The 24571-nt window shown below is 38.8% G+C and overlaps 3 protein-coding genes across 4 annotated transcripts in view; all 3 read right to left on the bottom strand.

Moving 5' to 3' along the window:
* LOC134822399 (cyclin-dependent kinase-like 4) overlaps nucleotides 1–24571 on the bottom strand; it is a 152159-nt gene that overhangs the window by 71795 nt on the left and 55793 nt on the right. The gene's annotated exons all lie outside the window — the stretch shown is intronic.
* LOC134822105 (uncharacterized) overlaps nucleotides 11427–24571 on the bottom strand; it is a 37594-nt gene continuing 24449 nt past the window's right edge. Inside the window, exons 2-5 of the mRNA XM_063833000.1 lie at nucleotides 13026–13134; nucleotides 12776–12872; nucleotides 12389–12625; nucleotides 11427–12195 (exon numbers count right to left, since the gene is read on the bottom strand). Coding sequence (XP_063689070.1) covers nucleotides 11991–12195; nucleotides 12389–12625; nucleotides 12776–12872; nucleotides 13026–13125 — 639 coding nt within the window. The 5' untranslated portion in view covers nucleotides 13126–13134 and the 3' untranslated portion in view covers nucleotides 11427–11990. The remainder of the gene's footprint in view (nucleotides 12196–12388; nucleotides 12626–12775; nucleotides 12873–13025; nucleotides 13135–24571) is intronic.
* The window catches only part of LOC134822104 (uncharacterized), a 40464-nt gene continuing 31433 nt past the window's right edge, over nucleotides 15541–24571 (bottom strand). Inside the window, exons 10-15 of the mRNA XM_063832999.1 lie at nucleotides 21139–21304; nucleotides 20748–20896; nucleotides 20434–20558; nucleotides 18445–18557; nucleotides 17995–18143; nucleotides 15541–16151 (exon numbers count right to left, since the gene is read on the bottom strand). Of these exons, the coding sequence (XP_063689069.1) occupies nucleotides 15929–16151; nucleotides 17995–18143; nucleotides 18445–18557; nucleotides 20434–20558; nucleotides 20748–20896; nucleotides 21139–21304 (925 nt within the window). The 3' untranslated portion in view covers nucleotides 15541–15928. The remainder of the gene's footprint in view (nucleotides 16152–17994; nucleotides 18144–18444; nucleotides 18558–20433; nucleotides 20559–20747; nucleotides 20897–21138; nucleotides 21305–24571) is intronic.

A 24571-nucleotide genomic window follows, 5' to 3' on the forward strand; every position in this document is an offset into this window, starting at 1 on the left:
GTGTTGTAGGAACTATATAATATATTTTGGGGGTTTTGTAGTAAACCATATAAATATGTTGGTTTTGTGGGAAACTAAAAAAAAATATCTGTTGTAGGTTGTAGTGAACTTACAACTAATTTGTAGTATTGTAGTGAACTATATTAACTATACTGTTGTAGTGTTGTAGTGAACCATACTAACTATACTGTTGTAGTGTTGTAGTGAACTATATTAACTATACTGTTGTAGTGTTGTAGTGAACTATACTAACTATACTGTTGTAGTGTTGTAGTGAACTATACTAACTATACTGTTGTAGTGTTGTAGTAAACTATATTAACTATACTGTTGCAGTGTTGTAGTGAACTATACTAACTATACTGTTGTAGTGTTGTAGTGAACTATACTAACTATACTGTTGTAGTGTTGTAGTGAACTATATTAACTATACTGTTGTGGTGGTGGTGATGGGCTAGGCGTCTAAGGGTCCCTCAAGCAAGGTCTTCTTAGCAAACGCCAGGATTTCTATCGGGTTGGTGGTTAGTATGTCCAAGTTTTAAGTCAGATTTTCCGAAGATTTCTTCTCTCGTCCTGATCGTTGCAGGGCACCGAATCCAGAGTGGTACCGTTTCTTCTTCTTCTCCGCAACGGGGACAAGTTGCACTCTTTGTAGAGTCGATCCTATTTTTGTAGTGGGACAGGTGAAGGCAATGGCCTGCTCTGAGTTGTGCTAGCAGCGCTCCGTCTTTCCTGCTCTCTATTTTACTGTCCGCTCTTTTTCTGTTGTATCCCTTGTAAGTCTGGGAGACCAGGTGGTGTTGGGGGTCGCTATCCTTGATGTGAGCCTTTGCTACTGCTCTGGCAACTCCGTATGAGATTGTAGACTGTCCTTGGCCCAGGTCGGGAGTTGTGCTGCTTCCTTTGCTGCTTTGTCAGCGTATTCGTTCCCAGGAATGTTGGAGTGGCCGGGAATCCAGTGCAGGTACGTTGTCCCATGGAGTGATTCCAGAGTTTTCCTGATATTCTGTGTGTCTGGGTTCAGGCTATCGATGCTAGTCAGTAATGCCTGGCTATCAGAGCATATGATGGTGTCATCATACTTCTGGTTCTCTGTCATCCATTTCAGGGCTTCCGTAAGTGCAGTTTTCTCCTCACCATAGGAGCAGGTGAACTTATTTCCCTTCTTTTTGATGGTCTCCAGTATAACGGGGTTAGCTGCTGACCCTGTGGTGATAACTGCTGCTGCTCCACCTTCCTTTGTTCCACCTTTACATGATCCGTCAGTATAGATGGTAGTACATATGTCGTACTTGTCAATCATTCTGATAGCACTTTGGGCGGTCAGTCTTTTGGCAGAGCTTTCGTTAGCTGAATCGCTTGTGTCCCAGAAAGTGTCTCTTGGTCGTGTGGAGAAAGGGTGTTGGTTGTTAGGCACAGCTGGATGGGATTTGGGTACTAGCATAGGAGTCTCTGGGAGTGCTGTGAACACTTTCCAGTTCCTTTTCCTCTGTTCTTCTGAATTCTCCCAGGGCTTTTGGAATGGAGATGGGAGGGCTTCTACGGGATTTCCGTGAGTTGGTAGTTGCCCTCTGGTGGAGTTAGTTTTCTCTCTCCAGGAACTACGGATCTTGCTTCTGTGGGTGGTAGGTGTTTTAGGGCGTAGTGCTGCGTGCCTTGGATGATCTGAAGGGAGTCGGTCTGCTTTTTCTGCAGCAATAGTGATGATTCGCTCACTATGTGTCTTGTAGCTTTCAACTTCAGCTTCGATTCTTAGCGCTTCTGTAGGTGTTGACGAGTATTGACCAGTGACTAGCCTCAGGGCTTTGTTCTGTGCTACTTCTAGCTTGTTGAGTTGAGTAGCAGATAGCCATGGTTGCCAAGCAGCTGCAGCATAATCAAGTACGCTCCTCTGGGTAGCAATGTACACCCCTCCGTAGGTTTTCTTTTCTCCAGCCCCACTGTTTTCCTGCCAGGGACGCCAGTATCTTACAGCGTTCAGAGACTTTCTTGGTCACTTCAGTGACATGCTGTTGAAATGACAGTGTTCGGTCCATATGAACCCCAAGGAACTTTGGGCTAGCGTTGAACGGGATAGGTGTTACATCCAGGTTCAAGGAGGGTCTCCACTTTGCTTCATTAGTAGCTGGAGTGAAGAACGTAGCTTCACTTTTATCTACATTGAGCATCATCTTTTTCCTGTTGCTCCATTCCTGTACTTTATCAAGAGCTAGCTGAACTTGTCTGTTGGCTTTGTTGAGATCGATGTCTGATGCCCACAGGGAGGCATCATCTGCAAACAGAGCTAACTCTACTCCTTCTGGGATCACTTCACTTATATACTGTTGTAGTGTTGTAGTGAACTATACTAACTATACTGTTGTAGTGTTGTAGTGAACTATACTAACTATACTGTTGTAGTGTTGTAGTGAGAACGTACCTATTTGTTTGTAGAGTTCGAAGTGTGTTAGTGGTAACTCCACCGCCTCTCTTATTTCTTGCTTCTGTATGTCCATACCTCCGATATCTGAAGTAAGCTATAATAAATTGAAACATTTAAAAACGTTAAGCCCATCGAAATGCCCGTGCCAATTCGATCAAAAGTCGAATGAATGGGCAAAATGGTCATAATTTTTCGCAAAAAATCAATATTTCTGATGTACCATACTATATTGAACTGAAATATAGCTGTACTTGCTAATTAGAGGACGGCGAACATGATGCTTATTTTATCACAACTCAAGTTTTAGCTGTTTTTAAGGCTGTACCTATCGATGACCGTTTGACCAAAAAATGAGGAATAAATGGTCATGGTTTCGATCCCCCACTGCTGAGGGTGATAGGATTGCCCGGGGGGGGGGGGGGGGGGGGGGGGGGGGGGGGGGGAAGCACCAGGAAACTTTCTCCCTCCCTTAAATCAGTAAACTCAGTAAAGTTATTTTTCCATTGATCAACTATGACCGGATACGGAAGTGTTTTCGTGTACAGTCTAGATATAATAACAGATTTTTTGAAATGGAAATATATATGCCGTTATTTAACCTGAGTAAGCGACATCAGGTTTCTCGTGAGCCTGCAACATAGCAATACTACTGTCCGCTTCAGGGGGCAGTATGTCTACCAGCGCGTTGGAGTGTTTGTGTAGTGCGACTGATGCTGACGGTTTCAAGAGCTCCCTGGGATATAACAACATTAGCTTCCACTGGACTCTAATCATTGTCAATGTTGTGAAATACCACACGTAGAACCCTGAGGTATGATTGCTGTGTTCACCTGTCAAGGGTACTGAGTATCCTGACATATTGGTTACTGCCAGTAGTAGCACCCACAATAGCCGTGTTCTGATCTACAGCCTCCAGAAACTGTCCTATAACAAGCGGCACTGACTGGATACGCTTCACTTCTTCCTGAGCTCGCTTGTATTCTCTCTTCAAGTTCTTCTGCTCGTCCTAGTTAGATTCACATTGATAATACACATTACATAGCAATTGTTAATGCATGATGTGTTGATACACAGTTTGAGTTATGTTTCCCATCCATTATCATCATTAATCATCCCAAAAAGAAAAGACAGCAAAGAAATTGAAAATGTATGCAAATTTTGACATAAAAATTAAAGAACTGACTTTTATATACTCCTCCTGCACATTGAGAAACTCTAATTGTTGCTGTAGTTTTTTGTACATAGTATACAAATCATTCTGGTCGAGCTTGTCTAGCTTGTCAAATGACTTCTCCGACTTGAGTAGTGTTGTGTTAAAGGAAATAACTAACCACAAAGAAGATAAAAGAAATTGTACCAAACTTTTGAAAGGATTTTGAAATGCTTACTTATGTGTAAAATAGCATCTGGCTTATTTAAAATGTGAACGATCCCATATGTAATGAGACTTACAGTTATCGGAGTCGGTTTAGGTACAATAACACCTATTTCTTCCATTTCAGCCCTACAAATAGTACACAGTTCAACTAAAAGTGAGGAATTTAAATCCTAGTCATAATGTTTCCATAGCCATAATTGACTGATTTTTGTCAACAAAAGAATATTCAAATTAATTTAAAATTAGCTGCTCTCAGGGGTTCTCAAGACGTTCGAATTGAGCGCATATGTTAGATCTAGCTAGATCCTTGTTGATTCTTGGGACAAAAAAACGTGCAAAAAAAACGTGCGGCAAATATGCCAACTACTTCCTAGAAATTCTTCCAGATTCCTAAGAATCTGACTACTTAATTTCTAGTCGACTACGTGGCTCAATAGGTTAATGCATTCTCTTCCAATCTGCAGGATGCGAGTTCTGGACTCACAGACGATAATTGTATTCCCACTTTTTTGGCAATTATGAATAACTAATGAATATATCATTTGTCGTGTAACAGTGCAATATCATTTGTCGCAAATCAGAATAATCAGAAACTATTTGGAAAACCCAAAAACTGACTAATGAATAACTAATAATACCTCAGTAATATAATCAGCAAAGCTCAATACATTATGGTATGGAATTGAGGGTGAAACATAATGAAATAGTCACCTTGGCCACGGAGCGGCTGAAAAATGTATAGTCCATATTTTCATAATTGTAATTGATTACATTAAATGACAGTTGCCCTAGATTAGAGGGTCATTTACCCTCCAGCCTAGAAGAAGCCAGCGCCATCCGGCTGTAAAAGTCACTGATGCAGACTTTGCTGACGACCTTGCTCTAATCACGGATAGTGTTGCAGAAGCCCAAGATTTCCTCAAGAGTTTGGAACTGGCGGCCAATTCAGTCTGACTCCACCTTAACGAGGGGAAACTAAGTACATGGAATCAACATTAGAGATCATGATATTCAGACAATATCGGCAGCGAGTGAGAAGAATATAGAAAAAAAGTCGAGGACTTTGTATACCTGGGTAGTAGAATGAAGAGTTCTGAGAAAGGCTTTGAAGTTAGAAAAGCTAAGGCTTGGGCAGAATGTCACCAGATGAAGATCAATGAAACAATAAGTTTTCAATGAAACAGATGGAAGTCTGGTATGGGTAGAGATCTCAAGGTATGACTGTTCCAGTCTACAGTCGAGTCCATCCAAGTCAATATGGCTCTGAAACATGGACTGTCACTCAGACCCTCCATAGTGGCACCCAACATAGACCAACAATAATGTAGATGGACACCTTATTAGAGCATCTGATAAGATAGCTGAGTGGAGGATGAGGCTCCCTGGTCATCTTGCCAGACACAACGAACTTCTGACCGAAGCTGATGGGTCTGTCCGTGAACACCTTCACGGACATCAGCGTAGGGAAAGACCACACCTTGTGTATGAAGACATTCTGCGGGGGGGGGGGGGGGGGGGGGCACGGGGCTTGACGACAGCAAACAGATTAACAAATTCATGCTGGATAGACAGATCTGGAGAAAAGTCACATCTGCGCAGACATTGAAGCTGCCCTAAGTCGAAGTAAGTCAAGTAAGTCAAAATAGTACAGTTTAGGCACAAGAAATATTTCTTCCATTTCAACTCAACAAGCGATTGTAGTGAAAACTAGAGTAGAAGCTTGGAGAAATTTTTTATTAGAATGAATCTATATTTTGGTATTTAAAAATAGAAATTGAGAGTATAATATATATAAAATTGAGTATAATGAAGTTTTAAATAAGCACTGTAAAGTTTAACATTTCTATAGTTTCTTATAACCATTGATACAAATGCCATAATCTTTCGCCAGCCCTCCAATAAATAATGTCCACTTTCAAGTTGCATTTTATATCCTTTAATTACACATGTCATAAACATAAGTATATTATAATGTAAACTTTTTGTCACAACAAGACTGGAATCCATAGTAACATCCCTTTATCTCTGCCAACAATTGTTATCTGGTCCAATAACTCATCTGGACTAGTGTTTCGGTGTGTGCAAAAGGTTTAAGGCCCAGACATTCCTTGCCTTGTTAGTTGTGTGTCCTTTCACAATCCAATTAGCAGTCAAGGACAAAACTCACGAGAAGAACAAAAACGTGAGTACAACCAAAGAGTCTTGAATGTAGAGAAAGCCATGTTCACCCCACTAGTTTTTCAAAATATTTATTTTCGAGGGTGTCTAATGTTATAGCTAGACAATTACCATCGTTGAAATTATCCGTGTATATCGTTTAAAAAAATGTATTGGGAATCAACTTAATAACACCAGAATGTGTGTGTGTGTGTGTGTCTGATGTCTGTGTGTAATTTCCGAACGGTTATACAAAAAAAAACGGTAAGAGTTACGGGACTGGTTTTTTCGGTATAGTGCCGACAAAACTCTGATGAAGCCCATGGGCAAATTTTTTTTAAATCGGCCGGTGGTAAGTGGTTTAATTGACGGTTTTGTACCACAAATGTTGCATAAAATTGCTTGAGCAGAACGGCAAGAGTTACGGGGCTTGCTCTCTATATCTCACTACTGTATAATATGTAGCTGCATTTAAGTAGCGTCATAATTGCATTAGCCCGGGAAGATTCGCTGTAATGTAATACCATACGCTCATTAGGGGAGGAGGACTGTTAGTGTTTGGGGTGTGTTTGGACTGCAGAGAAAGAGAGAGAGTTCATACGACAATGTTATGCGTGTTTTCAAATATAATGTGCGGGTGTGGTGCGGAGTTAACAAGGGTTTATTTCTATAACGATTTATTGTAGCTATTAAAGGGGATGTACGGATAAAGTACCAAACCTTATTGTGTATATTTGATAACGATTTAAAGAAAAATAGAAAGCGGTTCAAGACGGGAGTGATGATGTGGAATACTCGGTGTTCAGACCTTATGACTTTATGATCATGGAATGTGGTGCCTCATGGCTAATAATGACTTAATTATCCACAAGAAATAACTGATTATGAGATTATTGTTTAAGAAACTATTGGGTCACCTAATGCGGGTTTTGACTCAGCGGGTAATTACTCCTACCCTTTTTAACTGCGGCAGTGAAATCCCGGCCGAAGGCCGGGTTACACTAGTATTAATAATAATTCTATACAGAACCATAATTGAAACAATTATGGCCCCTTATTGATTGAAATAAATTTTCGTGCACATACAGAATGAATGGTTAATAATTTAATATATATGTAGACCAAGCTCTGTGCACGGGATGCTTCCTGGAAGAATCCAGTTCTTTTAGCGGGGCACCCTACCTAAAGCCAAATTGAGATATAATAATCATATTCCTAGAGAAATAATCAGAAATCGAATACCAATCAAATAATATGATATATATGAGTAGTAACTATATTTACTATGCAAAATGCCCCAACCACATAGTGTAAATTTATAAAGAATTCAAATTCCATATCATCATTAAACCTCAATACCTAGTCAATATAATAGCCCAAGCAAAATTAAATAACTTCTTATATACCTTACTGTCATACTACAAATTAATTAAACATTTGAAATCTGTTGACCAGAGAATAAATTTCTAAGCCTAATGCAAGTGAAATAATTTAGATGCAATAATGAATGCCTAATGTGAGTATCATTTGTCAATGTCCTTGTAAAAAAGTCTGTACAAGAGATATGAGTAACTAATATAGAAGAAAAAACAGGAAGTTGTCGTCTGTTGTAAAATAAATAAAATATCTAGAATATAAATTAGAATATAAAATAACATTCAGTCAATGTGTCGTCAATAAACTGTACAATTATCAAATGTTAAAACTGGGTGATACAGTCACCAAAAAAAAATACTAAGTATGATAAGTTAATAAATTAAATGTGGTCTATAAAACTACCACTAAGTATAATAGGTCAATAAATTAAAAGTGGTTTATAAAACTACCACTGTGGGAACCCCTTCTCCAGTTAAAACATGTCAGTCATGTGCAAAATCAATCAGAATGGTAAGGTGGTAAAAAAGGGAATATCTTTTCGATACATCAATTATATATGCCTCAGATTTAAAAGAATTAGAAGTTACTTAGTTATCGGCGACTATGATTGCAGTGTAAAATTTGTCATATGAATTGTCGACGGTATAATTAGGGTCTGTTGTTATAGATGATAGTAGCTGTTTCTTATACGAATCACTAAAGCTTTTAACATCGGGCAGATTTCGTAGATCTGTTGGAACATTATTCCAACATTTTGCCCCCAAGTATTGAAAGTTTTTATGTGATGTTGATCTATTGACATAAAGGTTGCAGCTTTCGCCGCTCCTACTACCTCCTGATATGTAACTAAATTTGTTCATAAAGTTTGTAGGACAATTGTCATGGATGATTCTAAACATATAATTTGACAGATGGAGTTGTCGTCTAAGATGGAGTGGTAACCATTTCATGTCTCTATAAACATTAAGGCTGCTCTCTGTTTTTGGAACGTTGAGAGCTATTTTGGCTACCTTTTTGTACAGAGTGTCAAGTTCAGCAAGTTTTGTCTTGCCAGCTCTACAATAGATCGTGTCTAAATAATCGAATTGTGGCAACATGAGTGCATTGGCAAACATTTTCCTATATTTAATGGGTAGCAGTGCTTTACTTCTATACATGGCACCAATTCTCTTCATGACCTTCCTAATAATATAATCTACATGGCTTTTGAAGTTTAATTTACTATCTAGAATGAGGCCAAGATATTTTGTCTCTTTGCACTCCTTGATTGTGAAAGTTACCTCATTACAATCAATGGTTATTTCATCATGTTGGTCAACAGAATCAAACAATAGGAATTCAGTCTTCTTTTCATTGAGTGATAATTTATTAACACTGAGCCATTTAAAGATTGTCATAAGTTCTATTTTCATGTTTATAAATGTGCTTCTGCAGGTTTGATCAAAGAATAGTGCACCATCATCTGCAAATAGAAAGGGCTTAGATAGGTTACAGGCATAAATGATGTCATTTATGAAGATACTAAATAATATAGGCCCAATGATGCTTCCTTGTGGTACACCACTCAGAACTTCTAAAAATGAGCTTAGATTGCCATTGATCCTAGTGCATTGATATCTACAAGATAAGAAGTTCTTAAACCAGGTTAAAGCAATGCCACCAATTCCATAATATGCCAATTTTTGAAGCAATATTTCATGATTCACTGTGTCAAAGGCCTTCTTAAGATCAAGAAAGATGATTCCTGGTTTATAAGACTTAGATTTACTCATATATATTTCGTCCATCAGATCGTACATCAGATAAGTTGTGGAGTGATTTTTCCGAAAGCCATATTGATGCCGGATGAAAAGTTTGTTCTCTTCCATGTAATCAGTGAGTTGCTTGCCGACAAAGTATTCTATAAGTTTTCCTACAAGTGGAAGGATGGATATTGGCCTGTAATTATTAGGATCATCTTATTGTGGGCAGAATATGTGTCTATGTTGAAGTGTCCTGGTATAAAACTCATTTGAGTGACTGCATTAAAATAATTTAAGGAGAGTTATCTTTAAACTTTCAGACAATAGGGATAAATACTAGGACCTACTAATATCAAAACAAAATTTTAGCCACCTAAATTGTTTTTAAGCTTTCTCTTCTCCTACGATTGACTAGAGGAACCATCTTTGGCGAGTATTAGGAACTTACAAATACCGTGCTGTAAGTTTGCAAAGCATGTGGACTAAGTGGGTCGAAAGTCGCTCCTACTAAATCGCTCGCCCAAATTTTAAGAAAATTCTTGTGAAAAGGCCCTTTAAGCATGAAAGTGGTCTAGATCGGTGTATTTTTGGACGCTGATTCCGAATCACCCCCCATGACGTAGGGTTAAAATGCTTCCCTGGAGAGTTAAGGGCAAAAAACCGTTTTGGTCACGTGACAGGCTAGTAAAACGTGAATTCGATTATTTAGGGCTCGGGTTAGGGTTAGGGTTGTGGTTAAGATTATGGATAGCTTCGGGGTTATGATAAGGGTTAGGGTTGGGATTAGGGTTTATGTAAAACCGTTTTGTACGGCTGCAAAACTAAAAAAACCAAAGTCACGTGAAATTTTTGGGCGAGCGATTTAGTAAAAGCCGTCGAAAGAACTCGACTTGAAAGTGGGTGTTGAGAATTCTCAACTAAACTTAAGATAATGACGTCCAGAACATGAGGCAATAAAGTGAGTAGTAGAGGCTGAAGGGGAAGTATAAATGTCACAAAGAGATCAATAAAACAAAAAATTCAATCAAACAAGAAATTTAATTTTAGCACATTTTACAGAATAAAAATATGTAAAGCAATTCATCAAATATGTGGCTTAGCGTAGCGCAGTTCGTTCGCGGCAGGTCATAAAACGTATGACAACAACACTTCCAGTAAGGGTTGCCGTTTGTTGCGGATTCCGAATCATCCCCCATGAAATAAGGTTCGGTTATAATGCCTCCTAAAATGTTTCCCTACCTGGCAAAAAATTGTATCACGTCGTGACCTTGACCATTGTTAATAGTTTGGCCCGGGGCGCGGGCCAAACACTTGCCATCGGGCAATTTCGAGAAGAAAGCGGCGCGCGCTACTTCGAAGAAATTTAGTGTTTAGACGAGTAACATCCGTCAAGTCGTGACCCCAAGGTCGTTTCACTAATACAGGGGAGCCGCGCACTGATCGTGCGTGGCGGGTCACACAACATATAACGTTTGACAAGCAAGATATTGGCGGAAAACTTTCTCGATCACATGATCTGATAAGACTGTATAGTATAATATAAGGAAGTTAGTATAATTTTTCGTTAAGGTTAGGGTTTCAGCATATGGTTTTCTTACGGATTGGGTTAGGGTTAGGATTTAACGGGTGGTACTCGTAAAATATTTGAGTCCAACTCGGTGCGCGTTCTGGTAGGCTATATAATATATATATATATATATATAATAAACCTACAAGGTTAGGATCAGATTAGAGTGTTAGGTTTTCGAATATTCGTTCTCTACGGCTAGAGATCGGATTGAATAAGTCACGTGACAGTCGAGTGTAGAGTGATTTTGTTATACAGTCATATCACGTGATCGAGACAGTTTTCCGCCAATATCTCGCCAGGAGAGCATTCTAACCCTATGTCACGGGGGTTGTATCACGTCGTTGACCATTGTTAATGGTCTGGCCCGGCGCGCTACTTCGTAGCACTTGCCATAACATTTCGAGAAGAAAGCGGCGCGCGCTACTTCGAAGAAATTTAGACGAGTAACTGGTAACATCCCGCATCCGTCAATCACGTCGTGCCCCCCATTGTCGTTTCACTATCGTGGCCACTATAGTCTACAACGTATGACAAGTGAACGCCTCCGCGTTGACAATAATATGAAATAATCATGTACGTCTGCTTATGAGTATGTAAATGTTACTGGGCGGCGCTCAGCCTGTCATTCCGCCGAATCTTTACTTATGTTTATGAACATAATAGCCTGGGGTCCCCAGGTAAATGAGTATGACGAAGAATAAAATCATTGGTTTATCTTTTTAAATTGCTCTATACAAATTTAAAGATCATGAGAATTATTTAATCGCGAAAAGTGTTTAAATTATTATTAATACATAATAGATGTCACAATTGAGCACGTTAATGCGTTTTATTAGCAAGTATGAAGTATTATTGATATTAAGGGCCATATACTTAGGACGTCCGGCAAATAGGGAGGGGTTGGTTTTGGAATTTCGGACAAATCCGGACAGGGGGAGGTAGTTTCTGAAAATCCGGACGTTGGTTTTATTTGTATTCTTAAGAGTAGCTGGAAATCCGGACGTCCGCGGGAGGGGGGTGGTTTTGAAAATTCGGACACACCCGGACAGGGAGTGGTCTGAAAATCTGCGATTTTGGCGGACGTCCTAACTCTAACTCTAAGTAGATGGCCCCTTAAAGCATAGTGGTAAAAGTTAGTAGATGGATATCACATAAAGATACCAATTTATACGAGCTACTCTATTAGTATTATTCCACTGCTCTCTTTGTGACAGAATTAACCAAATATAAGATATCAGCAAGCTGAGTCAAACAAAGTTTGGTAACGTGAAAGACAGCCGAGCGAGGAGCTACTTAAGATTTGGCCGATCGTTAATTTCCATCGGTCATTAAATTGAATTAGTACTAGTAGCTGTAAACGTAGAACCAGAAAATAGCAACTGTTGAGGCTAAAATTAAGGTTGTCCCTTCGGCTCCATTGCAGTTTTCGTAATCGCAGGTTTTACAATCTTTGAGTTTCCAGGTAGCATTCGGGCTATGAGCAGTGTCACACGATCCACACCCGCACACAGTTAGGTTTGCGTTGTTCTCCTTGTAGCTCGGCTTCGGCCTGAGGTGCATTCTCTTTAACGTCTTAGGGAGAGAGGGTAAGAGAGGGGGGGGGGGGGTGCAGCAGGGAGGCGGAGGGGGGTGTTCAGCAGGGAGGGGGGGGGGGGGGGAGACAGTTACAAATCCCCCGAAGAGTTCTTGAGAAAGTTCTTACTTCTTTAGAAAAGGTAAAATAGTGACATATAAAGACTTACCCCCAACAGTGAATGTCCTGTAAGAGAGACCCATTGCTGCACTTAACAGAGATGCCTCCCTGAAAGCAACTATAAGTAAAGATAGGAGGGTGGTAAGAGTTACAGTTGCTATTATCCTGTATACTGGCGGTCTCGTTCCAGGCTGCACAAGATAGGCAGGTGCCGTTATCAGCACTATCAGGACATTCTCCACATCCGTACTCCGAGAAAGTGTTGTTTGCTTCATTGTAGTTCGGCCTGAACGAGATGTGTAGTGTGTACTAATCTTTGAGAAACAAATCGAAACTGAATTGACATGACCGATTAATAAAAATAATGGCAATGCGACAATTAACATTTAACAAGGTGTTGTAAATTGTAAAATGGAATTTTGCATAAACAACTGACTGGTGACAGAAAGCAGCAGCTTTTGCTTCGTCTCCATTAGTTCCACTAGCAGTACATTTATCGGTAATGGTAGAGTTATCACTGATTATATCCGAACCTGAAGGTGAGGACTGAGGATATGGTAAAACTAAAAGTAAAATAACGCTGAAGCAGTACAGTAAAGCCAAAATTAATTGTAAACAATTAATATTATTCAGTTTTTTTGACTGGAAGTTGCCGAAAAATCGTTTAACCATCCACAATGATTTACCTTCAATAACGCAGGTATAGGTCCAATAGTATTCCTCAGTCATGACAGTCACTACTTGGAATATCGCTAAAACAGCGAGCCAGGTAAAGCTTTTCATCATGCCAACAGCCTGGGCCAGTTAATGTTAATGTTATTGACTTGATCTCAGTCTTATTTTGATTGATGATGTCAACCCTTCTAGATCGTTGCTCTGCGAATTAAAAGAGCAACGATCTAGTAAAAACGATAGTTTGCGCGGCGCGTTGAAGCCCTCCAATAAATAATTATTAAACAGAACAAAAGGGAGAAATCTTCGTTTGAAGTGAAGCCGTAAAACAATAAGCTAAAAAAAACTTTGGCATGTAACTGTAAGCAGTTGGTATCGAATTCAAGATAAGAGATAAGAGTCATCAAATAACAGTCACATGCCAGCCTGACAGTGAGGCTATATCTGTATTTGTTTGCCGTCCCATGTTGAGACAATATCACAATTTAATTTTATGTTAACTTTATTTTAGAGCATAGACGTTATTGCCCCCTTATCTCAAAAAAGAAATGACACAAAATTAACTTACATGAACAGACGCAGAGGAGACCTTTTCAAGTAAGTAAGAAAAATAGGTCACCCCACGAGGTAGTTATTTAAAACATTTCCTGGTGTTTGAGATCTCTCCAAAATCAACTGAAGAGATTTCCCTTGGAGAATTTCTCTTTAGACTCTTAACTTGCGAACAAATTGAAGCAGCAAACTTTAGGCTAGAAACTTTATTGAATTGAAATAATCATTCCACGTAACAACGTCTTCTTCAGTTCTGTAATAAAATTGTTAAACATGTGTAAAAATTAACGACGGAAAGAAATTTAACAATAACATTAAAACAAAAACAGAGAAATAAAATTTTTTTATATGACCCAAAAATGTTATTGCAAAAAAAATGTCAAAACAACAAAAAATACGACAAGAAGAAATGTAAGCTAATACAACTAAATACTGTACTACTCATGATACTAAACTAATTAGTAAACGTAAAACTGGTTGTTCAGAATTCACAGTTCATGTGTAAAAACTAATGATAAAATCAGCACTTAAGCAACGATAACTCGGTTGTCATGGTTACTATCCAAGATAGTCCTATCAATACATTATTTACTAGTTAAACATCGACTAAATATTTGTACAAATAACTCAACTCAGAACGATCATTCATTTCAGGACTTAATCTCAATATATACATCGCTTCTACAATCTTTCTACGAACAGTTTTACTCTGTAAATCAAGTAACTTAAAAGATAAAACTGGGGTTCGGTTAGGATGTAGAGATGCGTAGTGCTGTCCAACCCCATTCTCTGGATGTGCTCTAGGATTCCTAGCAGCCTGTCTGTGCTCCATCAGACGAGCATGGAGGCTTCTCTCAGTTTCCCCACAGTATCTCTTACCACATAACCGAACCCCAGTTTTATCTTTTAAGTTACTTGATTTACAGAGTAAAACTGTTCGTAGAAAGATTGTAGAAGCGATGTATATATTGAGATTAAGTCCTGAAATGAATGATCGTTCTGAGTTGAGTTATTTGTACAAATATTTAGTCGATGTTTAACTAGTAAATAATGTATTGATAGGACTATCTTGGATAGTAACCATGACAACCGAGTTATCGTTGCTTAAGTGCTGATTTTATCATTAGTTTTTACACATGAACTGTGAATTCTGAACAACCAGTTTTACGTTTACTAATTAGTTTAGTATCATGAGTAGTACAGTATTTAGTTGTATTAGCTTACATTTCTTCTTGTCGTATTTTTTGTTGTTTTGACATTTTTTTGCAATAACATTTTTGGGTCATATAAAAAAATTATATTTCTCTGTTTTTGTTTTATTAAAACTTTTAATGTTATTGTTAAATTTCTTTCCGTCGTTAATTTTTACACATGTTTAACAATTTTATTACAGAACTGAAGAAGACGTTGTTACGCGGAATGATTGATTATTTCAATTCAATAAAGTTTCTAGCCTAAAGTTTGCTGCTTCAATTTGTTCGCAAGTTAAGAGTCTAAAGAGAAATTCTCCAAGAGAAATCAAGTTCAAATGCGACTCATAAATATAGCCCCCTTGAACTATTTATCCAACTGAAGAGAGCACTTTATATTCATTTCACAGTAAACAAAAACCACGATTTACAGTTTGGGCGAAAGGAAAATAATATAGTGAATGGATTAACTCATAACTGTAGTTTATATTTTATTTCATCGACAGTTGTCGTCAAATTGTGTGCATGAAAAACAGAGAATTTGAAATTACAAATGTGCTAAATTTTCATGTTACGTGCGTAACAGTTCAGACTTTGAACTTACGGCGGACGTTGCAGGGGGGGGGGGGGGGGGGGGGGGGGTGGGACGTTGCAGGGGGGGGGGGGGGGGGGGGGGGGTTACATGTGTGATGTGCATTGAACTGTAAATTCTCGCATATAAATTTTTGGGAGGTTGCAAGTAAAAATTGCACCTTATTCATATCTCTGCAAATAAATAAACTTATTTTGAAGTTGTTCAACATCACAGGAGCAATTAGTGATACATTTTACAAATCTTAATTTCGTCTCTAATTTATCACATTAAATCGTTAAAAGTTTTCCCAGGTCCAACAAAATATTAAAACTGACATTTACAGAATTAGCTTCTAAATAATAATGATTATATTACTAGAGTACTCTGCTTCTAATACTGCTACTATATAGTAGAGATTATATAGTCAATACAGAAATGGTTATTGGTGAGAATTTCCCTGAGCCAGCAGTAAACACAATAACTCAAAAGTTTAAACTTTAATCAAGCTGAAATCCATAAATTTACTATTGGCAATATAAACTCACATAATTTCATTTCGAACAATTAATCCACTAATAAACTAAGTAATTAACTAATTGAATCAAAGAGCGTCCACTCTAAGAAGAGAAGTAGAATCGAGAAGTTGAGGAAGAGGGCCGGTATCCCTGGCAACACACACAGACAACTGGTTAATGTTGTATACTCCCGGTGTAGAGAAGACAGCCGTCAAGTTTACTGATCTTGTCACGTGATCAGGTATCTCTATCTTGTGACGGACTACACCCGACCACATGAAGGGGAGAGTGTCCTTTGGTGGAGCCGGCCTGTGGGAATATCATATCATAACCACAATAATAAGGGAGCAATACTTTGGTGGAGCCGGCCTGTGGGAATATCATATCATAACCACAATAATAAGGGAGCAATACTTTGGTGGAGCCGGCCTGTGGGAATATCATATCATAACCACAATAATAGGGGAGCAATACTTTGGTGGAGCCGGCCTGTGGGAATATCATATCATAACCACAATAATAGGGGAGCAATACTTTGGTGGAGCCGGCCTGTGGGAATATCATATCATAACCACAATAATAGGGGAACAATACTTTGGTGGAGCCGGCCTGTGGGAATATCATATCATAACCACAATAATAGGGGAGCAATACTTTGGTGGAGCCGGCCTGTGGGAATATCATATCATAACCACAATAATAGGGGAACAATACTTTGGTGGAGCCGGCCTGTGGGAATTTCATATCATAACCACATTAATAGGGGAGCAATACTTTGGTGGAGCCGGCCTGTGGGAATATCATATCATAACCACAATAATAGGGGAACAATACTTTGGTGGAGCCGGCCTGTGGGAATATCATATCATAACCACAATAATAGGGGAACAATACTTTGGTGGAGCCGGCCTGTGGGAATTTCATATCATAACCACAATAATAGGGGAGCAATACTTTGGTGGAGCCGGCCTGTGGGAATATCATATCATAACCACAATAATAAGGGAGCAATACTTTGGTGGAGCCGGCCTGTGGGAATATCATATCATAACCACAATAATAAGGGAGCAATACTTTGGTGGAGCCGGCCTGTGGGAATATCATATCATAACCACAATAATAAGGGAGCAATACTTTTGGTGGAGCCGGCCTGTGGGAATATCATATCATAACCACAATAATAAGGGAGCAATACTTTGGTGAAGCCGGCCTGTGGGAATTTCATATCATAACCACAATAATAAGGGAGCAATACTTTGGTGGAGCCGGCCTGTGGGAATTTCATATCATAACCACAATAATAAGGGAGCAATACTTTGGTGGAGCCGGCCTGTGGGAATTTCATATCATAACCACAATAATAAGGGAGCAATACTTTGGTGGAGCCGGCCTGTGGGAGTTTCATATCATAACCACAATAATAAGGGAGCAATACTTTGGTGGAGCCGGCCTGTGGGAATTTCATATCATAACCACAATAATAGGGAGCAATACTTTGGTGGAGCCGGCCTGCGGGAATTTCATATCATAACCACAATAATAAGGGAGCAATACTTTGGTGGAGCCAGCCTGTGGGAATTTCATATCATAACCACAATAATAAGGGAACAATACTTTGGTGGAGCCGGCCTGTGGGAATTTCATATCATAACCACAATAATAAGGGAGCAATACTTTGGTGGAGCCGGCCTGTGGGAATTTCATATCATAACCACAATAATAAGGGAGCAATACTTTGGTGGAGCCGGCCTGTGGGAATTTCATATCATAACCACAATAATAGGGGAGCAATACTTTGGTGGAGCCGGCCTGTGGGAGTTTCATATCATAACCACAATAATAAGGGAGCAATACTTTTGGTGGAGCCGGCCTGTGGGAATTTCATATCATAACCACAATAATAGGGGAACAATACTTTGGTGGAGCCGGCCTGTGGGAGTTTCATATCATAACCACAATAATAGGGGAGCAATACTTTGGTGGAGCCGGCCTGTGGGAATATCATATCATAACCACAATAATAAGGGAGCAATACTTTAGTGGAGCCGGCCTGCGGGAATTTCATATCATAACCACAATAATAAGGGAGCAATACTTTAGGGTAAGTATAGGAGCAAGTGTGTACGAGTAGGAATAACATTATCTGACTAACCTGCCAGCAGTGGTATTAGCAGTAACCATAACAGTAAGTGAGGTGTTGTAACAGTTAGTAATGTGCAGTGTTACCGGTACCGGCAGCAGAGGTGCCGTCTTGAAATCTGCTGACCAAGTTTCCTGGTAACTCAGACCCAAACTTAGTAACTGTGGGAATGTATATATTAGAATGTGCGCTACAGGTAAAATTGTTTGCTACGATAAAAGTAGATTATAAGTACGTTTGACGGATACAAATTAATAACTTATTAACTAAAGAGATACAAGTTAAGTAACTTATTAATTTAGTAACTGATTGGATGTGAATTGTCAGTTTAGAATTAGTTGATTGAAGAACTGCTCGAGTGCTCTTATTGATCATGTCTCACAAAATATTGGAATTATTGTTGTATTTTGATGGCTTATTGGCGACAAATTTATAATAACTTTTCATTAATTAAGTCGGTACCTGTTGAGGCTGTGGAAGGAGAGAAGCCTGTAGAGCGGTGTGGTTTTGAGCATGGAGTATTCTAGACTTGTTGCCCTCCTCAGAGACACTGCCCTCCCAGAACACTAGCATTCCTGCAGTGGGAACTGTGTATTAAAGAGAACACTAGCATTCCTGCAGTTGGAACTGTATTAAAGAGAACACTAGCATTCCTGCAGTGGGAACTGTATTAAAGAGGACACTAGCATTCCTGCAGTGGGAACTGTATTAAAGAGAACACTACCATTTCTGCAATGGGAACTGTGTATTAAAGAGGACACTAGCATTCCTGCAGTGGGAACTGTGTATTAAAGAGGACACTAGCATTCCTGCAATGGGAACTGTGTATTAAAGAGAACACTAGCATTCCTGCAGTGGGAACTGTGTATTAAAGAGAACACTAGCATTCCTGCAGTGGGAACTGTGTATTAAAGAGAACACTAGCATTCCTGCAGTGGGAACTGTGTATTAAAGAGGACCAGGAAACAAATATATTTTCTTGATGGGAAAGAACTAAAGCAGATAAGTGGTAAAATGAAACATTGTTTCCTGCAAAGTATGAACTATGTAGTGAGTATGTACCCATGTTATAGTGGGGAGATGTAAAGTATGTACCCATGTTATAGTGGGGAGATGTAAAGTATGTACCCATGTTATAGTGGGGAGATGTAAAGTATGTACCCATGTTATAGTGGGGAGATGTAAAGTATGTACCCATGTTATACTGGGGAGATGTAAAGTATGTACCCATGTTATAGTGGGGAGATGTAAAGTATGTACCCATGTTATAGTGGGGAGATGTAAAGTATGTACCCATGTTATAGTGGGAAGATGTAAAGTATGTACCCATGTTATAGTGGGGAGATGCAAAGTATGTACCCATGTTATAGTGGGGGGATGTAAAGTATGTACCCATGTTAAAGTGGGGAGATGTAAAGTATGTACCCATGTTATAGTGGGGAGATGTAAAGTATGTACCCATGTTATAGTGGGGAGATGTAAAGTATGTACCCATGTTATAGTGGGGAGATGTAAAGTATGTACCCATGTTATAGTGGGGAGATGTAAAGTATGTACCCATGTTATAGTGGGGAGATGTAAAGTATGTACCCATGTTAAAGTGGGGAGATGTAAAGTATGTACCCATGTTATAGTGGGGAGATGTAAAGTATGTACCCATGTTATAGTGGGGAGATGTAAAGTATGTACCCATGTTATAGTGGGGAGATGTAAAGTATGTACCCATGTTATAGTGGGGAGATGTAAAGTATGTACCCATGTGATAGTGGGGAGATGTAAAGTATGTACCCATGTTATAGTGGGGAGATGTAAAGTATGTACCCATGTTATAGTGGGGAGATGTAAAGTATGTACCCATGTTATAGTGGGGAGATGTAAAGTATGTACCCATGTTATAGTGGGGAGATGTAAAGTATGTACCCATGTTATAGTGGGGAGATGTAAAGTATGTACCCATGTTATAGTGGGGAGATGTAAAGTATGTACCCATGTTATAGTGGGGAGATGTAAAGTATGTACCCATGTTATAGTGGGGAGATGTAAAGTATGTACCCATGTTATAGTGGGGAGATGTAAAGTATGTACCCATGTTATAGTGGGGAGATGTAAAGTATGTACCCATGTTATAGTGGGGAGATGTAAAGTATGTAAAGTATGTAAAGTATGTAAAGTATGTAAAGTATGTACCCATGTTATAGTGGGGAGATGTAAAGTATGTACCCATGTTAAAGTGGGGAGATGTAAAGTATGTACCCATGTTATAGTGGGGAGATGTAAAGTATGTACCCATGTTATAGTGGGAAGATGTAAAGTATGTACCCATGTTATAGTGGGGAGATGTAAAGTATGTACCCATGTTATAGTGGGGAGATGTAAAGTATGTACCCATGTTATAGTGGGGAGATGTAAAGTATGTACCCATGTTATAGTGGGGAGATGTAAAGTATGTACCCATGTTATAGTGGGGAGATGGACTGTCTGCGGAGGTTTTGTTCGCCTCAAGGCAGGCCTGTGATCTCCTGTACAGATCTAGCACGTGATTAGCCGAGGTATCTACTAGCGGTCCACCTCCCAAACTGAGAGGAGTTATGAAGTTGAGGTCATTTATAGAAAATATCATCTCATGTTACCTCTAGACAATGGAACTTGTTTTATTTCTAATCTGAATCAGAGAACATTACAATTACAGCTAATAATCATGGTATATCAAAATTTCGTGTATCGTTGATATATTCATATATAATATATATACCATTAGTAATTACCTGACACTAGAAAAGTAAGCAGATTCTTTGGGAGAAAGTTCAGCTCTAAACGGAATGTTGATACTTGCACCTGGATACACAACTAATGGAATGTTAGACTCCAAGCTGTTCATGATCCAACGGTTGCTCACCAAACTCAGCTGGGTCACCTGTAAAGTAACAATGTTAAACTTATAACTTATAAGTGATAAATAAAAAGTGATAACGTCGGAAACATGTTATGAAAATGGAAATGGAAATGAAGTGGATTTAACATAACTTCGTGGAATCGTGCCGAGAGCTAATACCGCATTCTTTTTATTTACTGTTGATCGATCTTCTCTGTTCATATGCTATCTTCAAGTCAATATCAGTTTAAAGATGTAGGTGGTGGAATGTAACACAAACTCACATGAAGATCTTGTAGACTGAGCGAATAATATCCCACATTGTTAACTATAACAGAACCCAGCAGCTGTAATTTGTTGTGGGACGTCGGAGTAACGTTACAAACTCGTGATTCTACCGTCACGCTCACACTGATGTTGACCTTCGTTTCTGTGCTCACTGCCCGGTGACTGAGAAAAATCATACTTGAAGTAAATCAATTGAAATGGTTAATTTGCAAAGTAAAATTCAATTTTGAACAATTCTCAAAGTGACATATTTCCAGTAACTAACTTTTTTGAAAACCAAATAGAATAATATATGATACAAAGAAAACTTCATTTACGGACGTGAGGAGAGTAAGGACTCCTCCAACTACATTAAATCAATTCCTTCTGTAACGTCCTCAATAAATTTTAGTTGATGATGAGAGATAAGACTCAGAATTGGGATTGAAAAATTTTAAGTCGAAATAGGAGTTCTGTCCCGGCCGATAGAATCCCCTGGCACGGATGTCAGGGTGCACATTGTCTCCTGTTAGTGTGGCATTTGTTGAGAAAGTCTCCCCGTCTAGAGTCTGCAGGTGGGGTTCACATTTCACGTCTTTACAAACAGTTGATATTTGTTTGGCGATGAAATCCCTAACTGAGTTGTGGCGGATGATGATGTAGCCTCCTCTTGGACCTTTGGACAGTTTAGAGCATGGTTGATGTCCATTTTGGCCCAACAAACACATGACTGAAGTAATCGTGGAAGGTCTTTGTTATATCGTAGAAGTAGACTATTCCTGAATTCCCCTTTGTTCAGTGTGAAACCATAAATCTCTCACTGCTTTCATTGCAGACTAACGTATATTCTGATTCTTGCTTATCTGCTCTCACTTTGAGAATTTCTTGCAGCGACTCGGAATCCTGATCTATATCTGTTTCAATTCCGGCCATGGCCTTTACTAAGAACTAATCACTTCCATGGATGTTTGATACTCCTCTGATGCCAACTTTGATAAAACTGGTATGCCTAGTCCCCCATATCGTACGGGTAGCGCAACTGTTCTTGGTGTAATAGGGCATCCAAATAAAGCCGGTATGAATTTCTCATCGATAAGCATGTCAAGAGGTTGCAAGTATTGATCTATTCCTTCAATTGTTCTCATGAAGTATGTAATTTTGTGTCTAAATCCATGAGTGAATGCTGCATGAGCTGCTTGTGGCTGGGATTGACCAAAATCTGATAATCTGTTGATCATTTTGGCCCATCCTTCAACTAAATTATTGATGTAAAGTTGTTTATATTCCTGTGACTCAATAACCGCTCCAAGATGTCTCTGTCCATTTATTTTTATCTCAATCCCGCTTTCTCCAAATATAACTAAAAAAGAATATTGATGAAGGAGCAATGAACTAACATTTCATTTGCATGTCAGTTAACTTCTACACAAATTGTTTTTGTTCTTTCTTAAGTTGCAATTCCAAGGCCACAACGCTTAACTTCACGAAGTTAAGAATGTATAGAAGATAAGCATATAAAGCAATGCAACATCCTTTAATTTCAGTGTCTACAAGTAGTTCATTTTTCTTTAGACAGATCTGAGCATTCGTTCGAATTTCGAGGGAAACGCCTTGCGTATAGTAATTTTAGTATTATATTGATTTAACTTGGCTATAGTATTTCGGCATTATCGACGGCCAGCTCTGTTGCTCTCACGCCTCAGCTCACCACTAAAGACATTTTTTGGGGCTGCCATCTGTTGATGAAATTATTGATTTTATGTTTGGAAATTCGTTACTGTCATAACTATATCTTCATTGCTAGGTTTTATGACAATTTTCAATAATACGTACTCGAAGAAACAGGCTGCAACAGTGCTACTTGATGATGAAATTAAAGTTTCTCTTCGCTCTCACATTGGCTCTGATCACGGGTAGGATTTCATTCCATATTATTATTTTGAAGACATACAGGATCGGAGTTATGTAAACAAGCAGGAATGCAACGAGTAATAAATTTAAAAGACTACTACAAATTTCAAATTTGATGAACCTTTAATGATATTTGCAGCCACTACTGAGGACAGAGTAAAAATTACAACGAGGCTCTAAAATATATGTTAGAACTAGTTAAAAATAGCCATTGCATCTGGACACTAAGAGTCGGAAAGGCAATTTTAAGAGATATAAACATTTTCTGCATTTTACTGCTTAATAAATTATTTGAGTAAAGAGTTACTAGGAGATTTTCGATATTATGATTAAAGACGATAGGCAGCCCTTCATTTTAAAGACTTTTGCCCTACCTATGTGAACGATATTAATTTCAGTTAAACAAGTCAAGACAGATTGCAGAAAAGACCTAAGCGGGTTTGAAAAGCTTCTTCTAGAGGAGCACAATAAAATCAGAGATTTATACCCTGAACTGCCAAGTTTATGCTATGCTGGAAGCGCTAATGGAATCCACCTCAACGCTCAACAATGGGTAGAAAGTAGTACAGCTAATAAAACTACAGTTGATGATTTATCGCACAGTCCCTTGGCAGTAGAAAAAAAGGTAGGAGAGAACATAGGAAAAATGCTTGCGGTTGAAGGTGACGTAGAAACGGTCATATCTATTGTGAGAGATTGGTTCAATCCTTGTCAGTATGTACTGTTAGATCTTATCGATGCTCAGGGGATAGACGACTATGGGTTAAGGAAATGCGCTCAGATCCTGTGGAAGAGTACCATGTATGTCAACTGTGGCCTTAAAATAATGCCAGACAAGCAAGTTTTAACAATGTGTCAATATTATCCTCCTATGATTCTAGCATCTACTAGTAGTAATATCAAGGAGAACCTTGTATCATTGACGGGTCGGGAACACATCATAGAGGACCAGCGGAGTTATCAGTTCAACTTCAGTAGGTCACAATTACAGTTTAAAGCATTCCAAGCTGTGGAGTTCGGACTAACCATATTTCAAAATAACACGCGAGGACCTTTATTGGAATGGAAGTTAGATCCTCAAAAAAATGCAATTTATTATTTAAAGTACTGTGACTTAGAATTGCTAGTCAACGAAAACACCGAACACTACACACAAATTGTGTACACTCTTTACACAATAAAAGTAAATGAAGTGGGTTTCGAAATATTGGCCAATGGAACAACGATGTTTTTCATCGAAGTGGGAAAGATCGAAGGAGCAGAGGATTGCCTGGAGGACTGGAAAACTTTGACTAAATCAGAATATGCCGGTTTCAAGACAAGGATTATAGGATACTTAAAATATGATATTAAAAATTGGTTTAGACCTTTGCCAACTTCAAACTTAAAGAAACTAGACATCGATTATGGTATGAAAATAGAAGACTTATTTTCAAGAGATGAAAGGGGCAAAAGGCAAGCAGATGTGACAGGAATTTATGAGACAGAGAACAACGTATTTGACCTTGATGATGACGATAACGACTCATCATCACAGAA

This window comes from Bolinopsis microptera, chromosome 10 (assembly GCF_026151205.1).
Source record: "Bolinopsis microptera isolate Bmic1 chromosome 10, MBARI_Bmic_1.0, whole genome shotgun sequence".
Lineage (NCBI taxonomy): Eukaryota > Metazoa > Ctenophora > Tentaculata > Lobata > Bolinopsidae > Bolinopsis > Bolinopsis microptera.